Below are 17391 nucleotides of genomic sequence, written 5' to 3' on the forward strand. Positions count from 1 at the left end.
ATTTATGAAAATATTTGACCTCACACGTTCATCCCAAGAAAATGATGACAAGATGTATAAGTGTTTCTTTTATGAGTAAATAATATCCATGCCAACCCTCATAGGGTATAATTATGCTAACTTCACAGATGGTGCATTTTATATTGGTTATGTACTTTTTTAGAATTATTGACCAAAATTGGTAAATATAAAATAAACCTATAAAGATAGAAATAGATATGTTATATTATTCTTAATATATATTAATGAGTTTGGACAATACATGTTAAATGCCTATGGAATCACAGGATTGTATAACTGAAAATACAGTATAATTGAATGTCATTTTAAATATAATTAATTTTTAAATAAAATTTGTAACACTAAAATTATCATAATGTATTTGTAATTGCTTAGTTTTTTAAAAAATACAAAAATGTCAGTAAGAAGTGAAGGGTTTACTTCAGGAAGAGTTCACAGTTTTAAAGTTTTAAACAGAAACAAGGGGTGAAGGACGGGCACTTTCCATTCAAGCCTAATAGCAGTTAGCTTTACAGAAAGGAAACAGACTTTATATGGAGAGGTCATTGTGGATTATGGGTTGCTTCCAAACTGACACTTTGGAATTTTTAACCATTATATGACTTGTTGGTGTTTTGGTAGAGAAGGTGAAGATTTTTCTCCAAAAGCTAGAGAAAAAGTTGTCAGAGGAAAACTGATTTATACAAATGAACCGTAGAAGGCCGACCAGTGCGTCACTTTTGTATAAGCACAGTAGTAGACGCTAGAACATTCTGACATTTTTGTTGTTAAAACAACAATAGTTCATTTGAAAGGAGGAAAAAGGAGCAGTCACAGTCTGCAGGGCAGCCAATCTTGTGTATTAACACACTGCATCTGCAAGTCAAGTATAGCAAACTCAAACTTTTGGCTACCTGCAATAGATACCGTACAGTACACAAATTTCTTTGCATTTAGGCAGGTTCATTTATTCAAGTGACAAAGCCTCCAGTCGCACAGACTTGCTTTTCTTCATGCGTGCAGCTCTCAGCAGATTCATTATATGACTTGTTGGTGTCAAGGGGTATGCTGGGAAAAAGGTGAGTTTGAATAAGCATTTTAAGGAAGTTCAGAAATTGTCATAGCTGTGGTGTTTTCAGTGAAAACCCTAAAGGTTATCTATAAATCATCAGGACCTAACTAAAATGAGGCACATTGCCAATCTGCTCGTTGTGTAGCCGTTTGCAAGTCTCAAAAATTACAGTGCTTTAAATGTCTTGTTTATCGTCACCACTAAGATTTTCTGTGACTTTGCAGGGACATTTATAGAAGTACATGGAAAGTACAATTCAATTCAATTCAATTCAATTCAATTTTATTTACATAGTGCCAAATCACAACAACAGTCAGCGTCTAAATAAAAAAAAGTTTATTTCTCTCAGCGCCTTCTTACCTTATATTGTAAGGTAGACCCTACAATAATACAAGTTTTCAGTTTAATATGAAGGTTTCTCAATATTGCATTAACACAAATGCATTTGCAAATGCAGAAAAAACAGCTACACAATGAAATACACACTCAATACATATATTACTCATTTTACAGACTGTGAAAACCTCTTTCCAACTGCACCTATGGTTGCACTGGACTATCGATCCAACCTGAATGGAATGGCTGTACCATCCAATGATACCTGTTTTGAAAGGGAATCTACCAAAAAGTATATCTAGAAAATAAAGTAAGGACAGTGGTCTTTGGCCACCTTTTTGAGGGTGGAAAATTGTTTCTTTGGGTTTCACAGTGGATCCAAACTGTAACTGTTGTCAGTTCATCTTTACTGAAAGATAACTTTGCTGTCTACACATGTCAAAACATTTTGCGTTGTGGTCTGTTTGTTAACAGTTAAATGTTGAAGCACAGAAAGTAGAGACTCCTAATTGTTTAATAGATGTCAATTGTACTGTGAGTGAGAGGATTGCGATTACAATACAACAAAAAGGTCAACCGATTAACTTTATGTTCAGATACATATAAAAATCCATTTTACAGTTGATATAATTAAAAATGAACAGTAAATTGTCAATAATCTAATGATAATCTCAGTCACTGTTTTAAGTACTTTAACTAGTTTACGTATATTTTATGGGTAGTATATAATTTTTTTGCTTTAAATATGGAATAAAAGTACATGAACTACTAATAACAACTAATAACAGTATTTTAACTAGTTTCATTATATTTTATGGGTAGTATATAATTTTTTTGCTTTAAATTTAATAACAGTATTTTAATACAATTTTAAGCCTGATATAATTGTATTACAACAGTGTCTGACCTTATTTTTAGGCGATTTTGTTGTTTTTACACCTATAAATAAATTATATTCAATATATACAATCTGTAAATGTATATAAGATTTCTTGTAAGTTTAAAGCTACAAACTTTAATTTTAAGTTTAATTTACTGTCCTGTAAAACAAAACAGAAATGCTGTATATTTTAATTATAGAAAATTTCTGTATTTTTAACATCAAACACATTTTCCATTATCTTACTATATTATTCTGGTGCGTTGACTGCATGTCGAGGTGGCAAACCCTAACCCTACTCAAGTAAATAATAAAAAAAAAAGACAAAAAAGCACATCTAAAACTACTTTAATTGCACCATGTTCATTTACTCTTGAGCTGCTGTAACATGAATCAAATTGCTGATTTGCCACCTCAGCATGTAGTCAAGTTCTACAGAGTCTTGCTAATGACCTACTGAATTTTATTCAGATGTGTGGCAGCAGGGACACATGGAAAAGTTTCAGGACACCGGCCACCGAGGACTGGAGTTCGGCACCTGTGTTCTAGGCCATAACATGGAAAAAAATAAACATTTTTGAAAGGGTCAATGTAAGAAAAGATTCAACAGCAAAGGTGTACATCAATTTACACAATGAAGCTAAAACACATGTGGTGTAAATTTTCTGTTAAGGTCAAAAACACCAAGAGGCCTGTCTCTGTGAGTTTCTTATAAATGCATATACTGTGTATGAAATGTTCTAACATGGAAAGGACAAGTGATCACAGCAAAGGGGCAAAGAGATGTGTCATTCCAGCACTATGTATGTTACCGGTAAGCAAAAATGGAAGCATCTGTTATCACTTCTCCGAAACCTTGAAGGGAAGAACTCAGTTTGTTTTCCCATGAAAACTTAAAAACACAGTACTGGTTAAAATCTAATATAAAACATTGTGAAAAGACATTTTTTAATGGAATAACATGATTTATTCTCCTGTCTGGTCTGTGTTTTCTTCCTTCAGCTTGTGGTGTCCCTGTTGTTCCTGATGGCCATAGCACACCTGGGAGTCACACTAGGAGAAGATTTTGGTCCAAACAGTGACCAATCTTCAACAAATGCTGGTGTATACTACGCAAATCCAGTTTTATTTGCAGTCACATGGGTAAATAGAGCAACCTTTATATTTAATTATTTAAATTTGAAAGGATGTGTTTTTTATGTTGTGATGTGTCTTCTTTGTTAGATCCTTGTCCTGCTCTGCCATGAAGGATTGAGGCGGGAAGGAGCAATAGACTCTGCCTCTCTTTTCCTCTTCTGGTTACTCCTTGTAGTGTGTGACATCTTTCCTTTCCAGACCCTCCTACGAGAGGCTCTCAGACTGGTATGAGTGAAGACATTTGATCAAGTTGGAAATAAAGTAGAAGACAAATAGTAGATTTACTCAGACATGGTGCAATAACTTGATGTGATTGACTTTTAGCTCGCCATATTTTGAGTAACACACCATTTTCATTTTTCTTCGGGACCCTTTAAAGTTTTTCTTTCTCTCATTTTTGGTATTCAGGGCGAGGTCCGTGATGTCCCACGTTTCAGCCTTTTCTACATTTCTTTTGGGCTTGAACTGATTGCACTAGTTCTTTCTACTATGGCTGATATCCCCCCAGAAGCTAAAGACCTTATAAAAAAGGTACCCTTTATTTGTTATTCATTTTTGTTTGTTTGTTTTCAGAGGGCGAAGTTCATAAGCATAGATTAAATAAGATAAACTGAACCTTGTTTTATCCACAGAATCCTGAAGCAGGTGCACCATTTCTGAGCAGAATCACATTCAACTGGTTAAACAGGTAACATTAATGTCAGTATAGCACGAATCTTAACATCATCTACATATGTGCTCCGTGTCGTCAAAGTTCTCTTTGTTTTTTCAGTATGGTTTTAAAAGGCTACAAACAACCTCTGGTTCAGGAGGACATGTGGGATCTGAATGAGAGTGATAGCACTGCTTTCATCAATGAGCGTTTCCAGCATTTCATGAAGCCTGAGTTGGATGCAGCTAGGGTCCGCTTCCAGAACAAAACCAGAGACAGTGCCCAGGAAGACCCACAGCAAAATGGCCTTTCCAGTGGTCTGGGGAAAGGTGTGAGTCAGGATGTACTAATGATGGTGAGAGCATTCAAACAAAAACACTTCCACACACATGTACGCTACTGAGCAACAGTCCAAACACATTTCACCAACACCATGACCGCCTTTTAAGGATCCCAGATACTAGGTTGTCGCTGAATAAATCTCATCAACTGTGCTTGAATGATCGATCTGTTCTTTTAGGAGGAAAGGGGGAAGAAGGAAGATGAAAAGAAGAAAAAGGACAATAAGGAGGAAGAGAACTATCCCAGTTCATGGCTGATTACCACCATTTATAAGACCTTTAAAAGGATTCTGATTGAATCTGTCTGCTTCAAACTTCTGCAGGATGTGTTAACATTTGTCAGTCCTCAGCTTCTTAAGTGAGTAAGATATTAGAGAACGTTACAAAGATAAAACAACAGATTTAAGAGAAGAACAATGTTGTGCTTGTACAATGCCGCTGGACTTAAACCAGAAACTCAGCTGTGTTGTACCCTGTAGTGGACTACAGTGGTCTTTTAATGGTTCACTGTTCTGACTTTCTAAAGCATATTTTTCAATAAGACAATCAAATTACTTTTTTTCTTTAGTTTAAATTTACTTGCTATTACCTTGTAAAATCCTATGTGTTAACTATTCACTATTGTCAATCTGTGGGACCAGCACCTCAGTACAGGAAGTCTGGGTCAGCTCTCTGTTTAAAAAGTTCTCATCGCTGTATGTATTACCCAGCAGGCAATGCAGAGTTCAGATGGGGCTGATGTAGCTGAGGGGGCTCGCCCAGCTTTAATGGTCTCAAAATCATACGAATGTCTTCCCTGCTTATCTGATAAAATCCGGGGACCTGAGTAGCCTTGTAGTCCTGGCCTCCGTCAGGCACATAGTTACAGCAGCTCCCCTCTTTATTGGTGCGCTTGGTATTTAAGTGGGTTAGCTTTAGAGGGCTTAACAGTAGGCCTCAAGGGTATGTTATGTGTAAAGGGCTGAAGTAACCTGTAACAGCTATTTACATTAAAATGGGTTCATACTCAGATTTTTACCTGTTCTGTTTCACAACGGGTTAAAAGGTGAATATCCACAATTTAGACTTTAATTGCAGGAAATTTTAGTGACTTCATGCCAATTTTGTTCTTAACATTGGAAAGGAGACAGTCACATCCAGGTCTGAAGTCATGCTTATCTCAGTGTTCTGTATTAATGAAAATCATTCAACAGGAGAGCATTCCCTGGATATTCGAACCCCCAGGAATACAAAGGACATTCAAATCTTCTCAAAATTATAATACACAGGGAAAATCGGGAAGTTACAATCCACCAACAATGGAAGTCCAAACCCTCTTCAAAGTTAATAATCCAACACACGGCACAGACAAGCAGAAAAAAAGTCCCCAAAAATACAAAACCAATCTTCTGAACTGCTCATCTCACAGCAGATGAGGGGAAGAACAAAGAATGCTTCTGGGCGCTCTCTTTTATACTCTGCCAAGTGCCTATTTGCCTCCCCTTCTTTCTCCTCCTTTCTAGCAAATAACTATCACTATTAACTAACAGCTAAATGACATATTAATTCTGATTCTGCTTTTAACCGTTACAATACTAAAGGTCTAAGCCAGATCATGTCTACAGACACAAAATCTAGACTCTTCCACTACTTAAACTACATTTCTCATTTGACATATTGATCAAACTTATATTTAGATTTATCTTTAAACAAAAAATAAAGAAAGATTTTAAAAAATGAAGACAAAAATAAAGTTTAAAACTAAAAAATCATGTTTTTTTAGAAAATGAATGTTAAACCTTTTTCACCCTCTCTCAGATCTGCTGAGAAGAAACAACATTAGTCATTCATAACTGATAACAGGAGTGCCAGGATGAAATGAGGACACTGTTAGATAAGTGCTAAAGATGAAGCCGGAGATTAGCATGTTTTCTTCTTTTTTTCTGTTTTTTCTAGATTGATGATCTCGTTCACTCAGGACAAATCCAGATATGCCTGGGAGGGCTATTTGTATGCAGTGTTGCTGATGGTGGTGGCTCTGCTACAGTCTCTGGCCCTACTGCAGTATTTCCAGCGCTGCCATGTGCTGGGGATGAAGGTTCGCACTGCACTTATGGCTGCTGTGTATAAAAAGGTAAAAGCAGGAGTGACAGAACACCATTTATTGACATTGTTGTAAAAAAAAATCAAATGCTGTATAATATAAATTACTGTTACACATTAGAAGAAAAGAATTACTGGTCATAGTTTCCTGTTTAAGTCAGTTGTCAGATTTTTCCATTTCAAATCACTTTTATCAGCACATACTTGCCACAGAAAAAACACCTGTGTTAGTCTGTAGCTCGAGTTTCCATCAATACGTTTACTAATGATCTCAGTGATTAATTTTGTGAGTTCTCAGTCACTACTGGTGAAGGCCCTGATTGTATAGCCAATCAGAATACATCATTTTTGTTTTTATGAAGTTTTATTAAGTTTTACCAAATCTTAGAAATCAGGCAATTAAGAAAATACTCCTTCTGACACATCAAAAACTATTTATATTATTTCTAAAAGAAAATGAGCTTTGCTTTCTTCAATATATAGGGTTAGACTAGGGTTGTGTGGGGGGGGGGGGGGGTTAAGTGACATGAAGATCCATCTCCTGCTTTGCACATATACAAAAACATACAGAATAAGAAAAAATATCACTTATCATGCTTCTCTTACTTAATTTCCACCCCACTTTCTAATTAATAAGCCCTTTTTATCCCTTTTCTAAGGCATTAGTGGTGTCCAATGATACTCGTAAGGAGTCAACAGTAGGGGAAACGGTGAACCTGATGTCAGCAGATGCCCAGCGCTTCAATGATGTGACCACCTCTATCCACCTGCTGTGGTCCTGCCCTCTGCAGATCATCATATCCATTGTTTTCCTGTGGCTGGAGTTAGGACCATCTGTGTTGGCAGGACTGGGAGTCATGGTGTTAATAATTCCAACCAATGCACTGATAGCAACCAAGGCCAGAAAACTACAGGTCAGGGGAAATACTTTCCAAGATGAGATTAAACTGCAAATTTTAATGTTTTATTCAAGACATTTAACTAAAGTATTGCATTGACTGTTTAATAGATTTTTATACAGTCCCCCTCTTTCAGAGGCTCAAAAGTAGTTGGACAATTGAGTGACGCAGCATACAGGCTCAGCCACGTGTCTCACAGACAACATACAGATTTGTTCTCATAGACCAGTCTCCCTTCTATAAAAAGACCAATTTCTTTGGGGTTTAATTAATATTAACATTAATGTGAAGAAAGTGATCTCAGTAACTTTGAACACGTGATTCTTGCTGGTGAAAAAGTTAGTTTTTTATTTTCATATGAATTACACAGAATAAATTGCTGTTCAAAACACTTTATTTAAGTATTTCCTTATTGCCTGTTTAACATGAGCTACATTGTGTCTCTTTTCAGATAGAGAACATGAAGTTTAAAGATAAGAGAATGAAAATCATGAATGAAATTCTAAATGGGATCAAGGTGAGCTCTTTTGTTCAGTGTATCCATGGTGTATGTCGATGCCTTCCTTACATCTAAGGCTTTGATGCTTCATGAAACTGCAGTGACGTCATGAACCATAAGTGCTCTGCTGCCCCACCCTTCCTTCTGCCTCACTGCCTCCTCCCTGTCTTTTTCTTTTTTCTCTCACCAGATTCTGAAGCTGTATGCTTGGGAGCCATCCTTCCAGAAGCAGGTGGAAGACATTAGAGGGGAAGAACTAAAAGTCATGAAGACGTTTGCCTACCTACACTCCTTCTCCCTGCTTATCTTCCGCTGCAGTCCAGCTCTGGTGAGTTCTGTCAGAGAGCTTTGCAGAGACTAGAATCAAATGGTAAACAACCTTTTTTCCTAAACTGTCTGTACTTGCAGGTTTCTCTGGCCACATTTGCAGTATTTGTTAGTGTGAGCAATGATAATGTGTTAACTGCTGAGAAAGCTTTTACTTCCATCTCTCTCTTCAACATCCTCCGATCTCCTCTTGCCATGCTGCCCATGCTCATTGCTTCCATTGTGCAAGTAAGTGAACAGACCTAGATCACACACATGTATCAAGCCTGTGATAAAATCAAACTTAACCTGTTCTTTGAATTTGCAGACAGCAGTGTCTAAGAAGCGCCTGGAGAAGTTTCTGGCAGGGGAAGACATCGACAGTGACATTGTGCGCCAAGACCCCAGTTTCAGTATGTTCAGCATAAGAATTTGAACTTGTTCTACAGCTGAAGACTGAAGCTTACTCACAGTTTCTTACATGTGCAGATCATCTGTTAAGCTCTGTCTTGGTCTGTGTTCATTTTTTAGACACTGCTGTGAGTGTATGTGATGGTTCCTTTGCTTGGGAAAAAGATGCAAAGCCTCTCCTGAAAGAGTATGTCTGTGTTGTTCATCAAAAAGTTACACATTTACATCACTGTTTTTCAACCAAGTCATGTTACTGATTAACTTAATTAACTGTGAGATGTTCACCAGGTTTTTTTCTAGCATTGCTTCAATTTTTCCAGTCTGCCTATTTGCCCCTGATGTGTTCACAGCATTGAGTACAGTTATTATGTGTGTCCAGTGTGAATTTGGACATTGAGCCTGGTCGGTTGGTTGCCGTAGTGGGAGCTGTTGGGTCAGGAAAGTCGTCTCTTATGTCAGCCCTCCTTGGAGAGATGCACAGTACCAAAGGTTTTATCAACATTAGGGTAATGGCTTTTTTTCATTTGTGTCTGTCAGTGTGCGTTAAAAATATGTAAAATCCAAAACATGTAATTAGGTCTTAACTAAAATAACACAAATGTTCACACCAATAATTATTTATTTTAAAAAAACTGAACATGTAGCATGACTGTGGTATAATCAAATTAAGTTTGCTTTGGTGTTTACTTCAACGCCTTCCCTCATCTCTTATCAAGGCAGACTTTTTCAGGAAATTATCAGAATCAGAATACTTTATAATTCTATAAGGAAATTATGTTCCTTATCTTTTTGGCTTTTAAATACAGAAAAATCAATGTTGATTGAATAATTTACTGAGTTTATTTTATGACTAAAATTATAGAATTACTCTATATAGCAGTATCTTTATGCATTCTTAATCATCAAGATAAGGATATCCCAAAAAGTTGATTCTGTTCATCTGGACAAAGTGTTTTTAGACTGAAAGATTCCCACTGAAAACACTATGTCTATATGAACAGCATCAACTTTTTGTGGTCTAAATAGCAGTAGTTACATTCAAGAAGGACAAAAGGCGTAGAAGAATTTAACAATCACAATACAATATTTTAATTTTTTTAAAGAATGCAACAATTAAACATTGAAGAACAAACAAAGTAAAGATGCAGAAACAAAACAACAGCAAAAGCCTAATTCATTCCAGGCAGTTTTAATAATCTGGTCTAAACTCATCAGCATTGAGGGAGATTAATTCAGCAACAGCAGAATAAAGAAGTATATTTTTGCATAAATGTTGTGAAATGGAGATGATTTGCTCATAACTCAAACCATTTTACCCACAGAATAAACTGTTCTCTGAAAAATTGAGTTCAGTGGAGTTTTCTAGCATTTCCAGTAAAATGATTTTTTTTTTCACCTACTGTACTGTTTGGTCTGGATAAAACCGTGTGGACAATGTAGTGAGACATCTGTAATTGAGTCATAGTCTATTTCTTTCCAGGGTTCTCTTGCTTTTGTACCACAGCAAGCCTGGATCCAAAATGCTACTTTGAAGGATAATATCTTGTTTGGATCTCCACATGAAGAAGAGAACTTCAAAAAAGTAATACAGGCCTGTGCTCTTGCCCCAGACCTTGAGCTGCTGCCTGGAGGAGACGTCACTGAGATTGGAGAGAAAGTGAGTTACACTTTGAATGGTTCAGGTTTTTGGTTACACAAATATTTTTTCCCATATGCAAATGCTGTGTATGGTGTTTATTGTAAACACATGTAAAATATTTGTTTCTTAAATACATGACAAAAAAGTAACAAAACAGAAGAGCTCTTCTAATTATATAAGAAAGGCTTCCTTGCATTAAAAAGAATCCCGGTATCTCTTTTCCCCTCCTTTCTTCTCTTTTCAGGGTATCAACCTCTCAGGGGGTCAAAAGCAGCGTGTGAGCTTAGCCAGAGCAGTCTACAGTCAGGCTGATATTTATCTATTAGATGACCCTTTGTCTGCCGTCGACTCCAATGTAGGAAAGCATCTATTTGAAAAAGTTATTGGACCCAATGGAATACTTAAAAACAAGGTTTGTGCTTAACAACATATGCTAAACATTTCACTTTAAAATTAATATTTTAAGTTGAAATCAGTATTTAAAGGGAAAAAAACTTGACCATTTCCCATTTAATTTCTTCTGAGGAATCTTGACATGAAATACTATCCGCACAGGATATTCCACCTGTTACTTGTTTTACCTCATTTTACCCAGGACCAGAGCATTACGTAAAGGTTACATGAATAGGCTAAATATCACACTAAATGATCAAGATAACTGAATAGCTAATAATGAAAGGTTAGGAATAAAAGCCACTCGAAAATGGAATTACAAATTAGAAAAGGTTTGGTTTTATAAATGATTTTTAAATGATTAAACCAATTATTGTTAATTCAGTCAGTGAACTGAAACATATTCTCTTTTTGATAAATACAATTTATGAACATATTTAAACATAATTTATGTATTTTTCTTTCTTTTTCTTTAATACTTAACAATGTTTTTGTAAATCCTATCTAACCCTATTTGATTGGTGAATTCAAACTTGAGTCTCATATATCTCTGACCATACAGACTCGTATCCTGGTGACTCATGGCATAAGCTTCCTGCCTTACGTGGATGAAATAGTGGTTTTGGAGAATGGAGTCATTTCTGAAGTTGGATCCTATGAAAACCTTCGTGCCAGTGGAGGAGCTTTTTCTAAGTTTCTCGACACATATGCCAAAGAGCAGAGCAACCAGGGAAATTCAGAAACAGGTGATTACAACCTTTTTTAGTATATTAGCAACATAATCTGCACACATCACATGTTTTGTTAGCTGTACAACCAAAGTCTATGCTAAAATTATACATCACAAATATGAATGAATTGAATTTCTTTTTGTCAATTTTTATGGATACTTTGTGTTGATGTTGTTCACATATTGACCCAAGTACCATAAATTACTGCCATATATGTAAAACACCATGTATATTGTTATTTTAGGAGAGGGCCAGGATGCAGAAGACTTTGAGCTCATCCCAGATGAAGACGATGCCCAACCTGACGGTGCTTTGGAGGACACTGTTTCTCTTACACTTAAGCGAGAAAACAGCATCCGCCGCAGCCAGCGCCATGGCAGGTTCGAGCTTGTTAAAGTTATAGATGAAACCAGGGAAACAGAATGTCCATTTCATTTTTTTCCTCTATTTTCTTTTAGTGTCAGATTAAGAAGAAATACTTCCATTAAAAAATCTGAAAATGCTGATGAACCACAGAAAGGCCAGAAGCTTATAGAGAAGGAAACTATGGAAACAGGACAGGTAACAAAATGTTTTTGTAAAACTAGCATATGATTACAACAAATGATAGCCTGTTTCCTGAGTGCCGTCTCCCACTGATTTCCAGGTGAAGCTTGCAGTGTTCCTGCAGTACCTGCGAGCCATGGGCTGGGGATATTCTGCCATGGTTTTCCTCAGTTACTTCACCCAGAATGTTGCTTGGATTGGTCAAAATCTGTGGTTGAGTGACTGGACCAGTGATTCTGTGGAGTACTACAACATGACATACCCTTCCTGGAAGAGGGACACAAGGGTGGGAGTGTTTGGAGTTCTTGGAGTGGCTCAGGGTAATAGAACAGTCGTTCCTTTTGTATTTGCAAATATTTTCAGGTTCATGTAAGGATCCACTCGTTTTTAGAGCGCTAAATAGACAACCTAAACATCCAGTCTTTTTATTGTACTAGAGGACTTGTGCACTGTGTGCGTTAGGTCCTTTGTCACAGGGACCCATGCTGCAAAGTGCATAGGCACCTATAATTTCTTATTTTAATAATTAGGAGGAATTTATTTATATACAGAATTCTCTTAAGCTGAACTGAATCTTCTCAAACTAAACTACTCAGTGTAATAAAAAAAATTGTAATAAAACTAAACTAATCAATGAAAAACAAAACAAAACTAAGGAGGATGCTTCAGAGCTGTTCAGTCCTGGGGAAAGATGGGGCTGATGTAGAGGGAGGAGATGAGTGAAAAAATCTAGAGGAGTACAAAGGGAGGGAAAACATTTCTTATTTATTTGTTCTTTAACAGTATTTTATTTACACCATTCAAATATGTTTTTTCTTTTCATATGATATTAAAATCACAAAACAGTCTGTACATTTGACATACAGCACATTTTATTTTAATGTAAATAAAAATCTAATGGAAGAATAGTTGATATCAACATACCTTGGGAAATTATTGAAATTATTATTGAATTGTCAATGGTGGCATGGATAACAAAAAATAGTGCCGGTTGCTCTTTCATATTGTGATTGGGGGACCAATTACTATGTCAGAGTGAAATGTTTTATTCCAGCTGCTTTATATTGTAAAAAGACTGTCAATTTGGACCTTGGTTCATCTTGAGCTCAGCTGTACATGCAGTACATATATTACTGATTGAACTATTTTTTTATAAGAATAAGAATTGAATATGAAAAAAGTGTGCTTGCTGAGCAACTTGGATGAGGTCACTGCAGAAATAAACACAGCCCACATTGTTTTTACAGCCCTATGCATTGCCAAGAAAACGGTCCTCCTTAACTGGAAAAATAAAAATAATCTTAATTCTAATCAATATAAAAACCATCTAATAGATCACATTAGTCTTGATACAGCCTCTGCCACCACATTTGATCAATCCCTTTGGGCTCCTTTGATCGGCTTCATCACCTAGTGGGGGTAGGGGGGTCATGGTTTGGTCCTGCCTTCGCTATTGTGGTTGATATGGAGGTTGGGATGGGCTTAGGGCGCCAGGAGAACCCCGAGAGACGTTATCCCTGGAGGGCTCAACCCGGGGGGTTGTGGTCATAACCTGGTTAGTGGCTCTGGTCGCTCTTAGAGGGTGTTCTCCTCGTGACTGCATGCAGCGGGGCTGGGGGATGGTCTGTACTGGCGGACGTAGGTTACTGGCCTGGTGGCCTGGCTGCCCCTGAGTGGATCCGGGGCAGGCGGGGGGCTTGGGGTTGGGGTGCCGTCTCCGTGATGGGGCTCTGGCTGGGCCTTGGGGGCTTCGGTCCTCGTCGGTGTGTCGCCGAGGTTGTGGGCGGGTGGGTGCACGGGGCTCAGCCCTGGTGCAGGGGCCTCTGGTGCATTGGCCTAACTGGGGGCTCTTCAACTGGCAGGAGGTTGTTCCATCCTTGCAGAAGTCCACTCTGCAGGTGGGGAGACACAGGAGAGGTGGAGAATAAACCTAACCTGGGTGTCTGTTGTCTTGTGTAGTCTGGAAATGATTGAATGTTGGGGTGGGTATAGTTTCCTCTGCGGTGGGGTGGGGTGGGCTTCCCCAGGTCCTGTGGGGCTTAGCGGTGCTGCTGCCATAGGCCCCGGTCTGGATGGGCCTGGGCTCCCTTGCCTTGGTGGGTACTAGAGGACGGGAGTGCCTACTGGGGTCAGCGGGGAGCTGGCCCTAAGGAGGGCATCTTGCCCTCCCTTCTTTCCTCCCCATCCCCGGCTGCCTCCTCTTCCCATTCCACCACACCCACCCACACAGGTAGGGCCTTGGGGTGCGGGTGTGTCACCAGGGTGCAGGGCGGCATTCCCCGCTCTGTCCCCTTCTGGCCACCTGTGCCTCAATTTTATTTCACAACTTAGACATCCACATTATTCACACTCTCATAACACACACACACACATATATATAGGGCCTTGAGGGTGACCACGTTAACGGCGCCCAGAGGACGGTCTGTGTATTCAACCCTACCTCTGGCGCGGTGCCCACCTCTCAATTTTAAATCCATGTAGACATTGAGGGTTCTCAGGAGGGGCCGTGCTAACACCTGCTGCTCTCTGGCAGCAGCACCATGCCCTCCCTTGTTTTAAATGCACTTTAGAACAACACGCAGCAACACTACACATGAGCGGGAGGAGGGAGGTATGGGGTCTTCACACACCCCCTCTCTCTACTAGCCATCGGGCGGGGGCTGGGAGGAGGTGTTGGCTGTCCGATTGGCCTCCCTGCTGCTGCGGAGCCTGGGCGGTCTGCTTGCCTCCACCCCGGGGGAAAGGGTCACATCTCTTGGGTCTGGGTGCCGTTTCCCCCTCTGGGGGCGAGGGTACCTGGACCCGGGGCATAGAGTATGTTTGGGGAGTATGATTGTGTGTACATGTCTATGTATGTCTATCCCTACGTTGGGTGAGTGCTGAGTGTTTGTATATGTGTGCATGAGGGTGGGAAAGCATGTTTATGTCTGTGTGTGCCTGTTTGTCTGTGTCTATATGTCAGGTCGGGTCTTAGACTCCACCTCCTGGGTACTCCCAGGCCCTCCAAGTGTGGAGGCCTATCTCCCCTCACCACACTCCCTGCTGATAACTGATGCCCTCAGGGGTTGGTGCATTGGTGGTTCTTGGTGTCCGGGGCTGGGCGCTCAGGTATGCACCAGCTCACTCCCGGTGGCTACTTGGCGGGGCCCGATGCCTGTCGCTCGGTCAGGCCTCTTCCGGGGCAAAGGGGGCCCTCGGGCCTGCGGCCTCGGGGCCTGCAACTCGGTTCACTCTGGCACAGCTGGCTGCCGGCAGAGCCGGCGGGCACGCCAGTGCAACCCCTCTGGCTTCTGCCCGTGGCTACTGGGTGACCCCTCGTCTGGGGATCTCCTCAGCCCTTCCCAGGAGGGTGGCACGGATGCCCCTCCGGTGGTACTCCTTGGGCTCTCGCACTCTGGGGCCTCTGGATGTCTGGAGCCTGGATCTCCTCCATGCCTGCTTCATGCCCTGGGGGACGGGGCTATGGCCCTCCACACCCTCTAGCAGACCGTTACATGGGGAAACCTTTTGAATACAAGCACGCTGATCCACACAGGTGTGCACACGGGTGTTCACTGTTCGTAGACATAAACTACACCTTTCTTAGCTGCTACTTCAAAGCACATTGTGCGCTGTCTGTCCTGCGTGCTGCACAACAACTTTCAATATTTAGTATTTACTGCTGTTCACACTTAGCTAGATTAACGTGATGGTGTTGTGTTTAGTATGTTGCTTTGTTTTTGTTTGGTTTTTTTTTTGCTTGTCTTCTCTTCTTTTTCTCTCAAAAGGTGATCCAGGAGATTTTTTTTTTCTCTTTGTCTTTGCAAGTGCCATTTCTCACTGTCTCTTTTCCCTTCTGTTTTTCTTTTCCTTCCTCTCTTTCTTTCTCCCTTTCCTATCCCCCAGTCATGTCTGTCCCACCTGTAACAACTGAAAATAAAGTAAATAATAACAACAAAGTTTGATCAAATGGACCAATATGGCAATGCCATGATGATCCATTTGGCAAAATAAATCCATTTGGTATCCTTGTTGGTCTTCAGACAACAATTCTGACGGCTAAAGAACCAAATGGGACAGACAAAAAAAAAAAAAAAAAAAAAAAGAATATGCCTATCTTGTGCCTTCCCTCTTGCCCTGTGGCAGCAGAGATAGGCTCCAGCTCATGCAACCCTGAATTTCATACAAGCTAAACTTTGTCATTAAGAATTTGTGAACATCCAAACCTGCTCGGGTCTCCAATTAACAAGATTCCTAATGACAATTAGCAATTTTGAAAATAAATATTATTTTGTAATAATAATAATAACAGCCATTCTATATCAGTAGGCAGGAAAAAGCACACCTGAGTGTTACTGTAAGTTCAAGGTTCTGTTCACAGTGGATTTGTCTTTGTTAAAAATGTAGTTCTACTATTTAGAAACTTTCTTGTTTTTATTGCAGGTCTCTTTGTGTTCCTCGGCACACTGCTCCTAGCCAATGCTTCCATTAATGCATCTCGTATCCTGCATTCACGACTTCTTAACAACATCCTGCGAGTTCCAATGGTTTTCTTTGACACCACACCTATTGGAAGAGTGATCAACCGCTTTGCAAAAGTAGGGTCTTGTATTTTACTTTTTAAGGATTCTTTTCATAGTTTTCAATATTTATTTTATCTTCTTGTGGCTTGTATGTTTACAAATACAAACTAGAACTAGTTTTTAATGTCATTTCTAAAATAACAGTGCTAAAAATTGAAAAAACTAAACATTAAATTTTAAAAAAGGCTTTATTTGTGTTTGCTGCAAGTTGTATATCCACTTGTGTTATTTAATTTTTCCCACTTTATCTCACATTTTGTAATACAATCCTAAATATTCTTAAAATTGTTCTCTCCTTACATCATTCTTTAAAGAGGCTTTCTTCCCAAGTGCCTCCTCAAGTATACAGTTCAGTTCAATTTTATCTAGTGCTGACACACAATAACAGTCGCTAAAGGTACATTATATTGTAAAGGTAAAGCTCTTACAACAATCGAGAAAAAACCCTCAAACAATCAGATGACTCCCCCTGAGTCAGTACTTGGCGACAGTTGGATTGAAAAACTTCCTGTTAACAGGAAGAAACCTCTGGCATGACTAGACTCAGAGACGCCATCTGCCGTGACCATTTGGGGGTGAAAGAAGGGAGACGAGACAAAGACACACTGTGGAAGAGAGCCAGAGATTAATAATAATTAAATGCAGGGTGGTGTATAAACACAATATATTAAATAAATCAATATACTCTTCAATTCATTTCGATTTTATTTGCACAGTCCCAAATCAAACTATTTGCTTTAATGTTGTAATATGTGTGTAGATCTGTTGTCTCTGTTAGCTGTGGCTACTAAATTCTGCCACTTGTTGAAAAATGAAAGAATGAGCTAATTTCTCTTGTATCCTCACATCCTGCTTATACCAACAAAAGGGTCTTAATGGCCTAATAATTAATCATTAAATTATTA

The 17391-nt window shown here is 39.2% G+C and overlaps 1 protein-coding gene across 2 annotated transcripts in view; it reads left to right on the forward strand.

Annotated features, from left to right (window-relative positions):
• LOC116316358 (canalicular multispecific organic anion transporter 1-like) overlaps positions 1-17391 on the forward strand; it is a 37389-nt gene that overhangs the window by 1702 nt on the left and 18296 nt on the right. For both annotated transcript variants that reach the window (XM_039621457.1, XM_039621456.1), the window contains exons 3-23: positions 3291-3431; positions 3513-3650; positions 3834-3956; positions 4058-4113; positions 4198-4432; positions 4598-4776; positions 6354-6531; positions 7160-7414; positions 7851-7916; positions 8089-8226; positions 8307-8453; positions 8533-8617; positions 8736-8802; positions 8995-9121; positions 10096-10272; positions 10499-10666; positions 11210-11393; positions 11623-11758; positions 11837-11939; positions 12025-12244; positions 16347-16501. In XM_039621457.1, the coding sequence (XP_039477391.1) occupies positions 3291-3431; positions 3513-3650; positions 3834-3956; positions 4058-4113; positions 4198-4432; positions 4598-4776; positions 6354-6531; positions 7160-7414; positions 7851-7916; positions 8089-8226; positions 8307-8453; positions 8533-8617; positions 8736-8802; positions 8995-9121; positions 10096-10272; positions 10499-10666; positions 11210-11393; positions 11623-11758; positions 11837-11939; positions 12025-12244; positions 16347-16501 (3078 nt within the window). The remainder of the gene's footprint in view (positions 1-3290; positions 3432-3512; positions 3651-3833; positions 3957-4057; positions 4114-4197; positions 4433-4597; positions 4777-6353; positions 6532-7159; positions 7415-7850; positions 7917-8088; positions 8227-8306; positions 8454-8532; positions 8618-8735; positions 8803-8994; positions 9122-10095; positions 10273-10498; positions 10667-11209; positions 11394-11622; positions 11759-11836; positions 11940-12024; positions 12245-16346; positions 16502-17391) is intronic.

The sequence above is a fragment of the Oreochromis aureus genome, linkage group 13, assembly GCF_013358895.1.
Source record: "Oreochromis aureus strain Israel breed Guangdong linkage group 13, ZZ_aureus, whole genome shotgun sequence".
Lineage (NCBI taxonomy): Eukaryota > Metazoa > Chordata > Actinopteri > Cichliformes > Cichlidae > Oreochromis > Oreochromis aureus.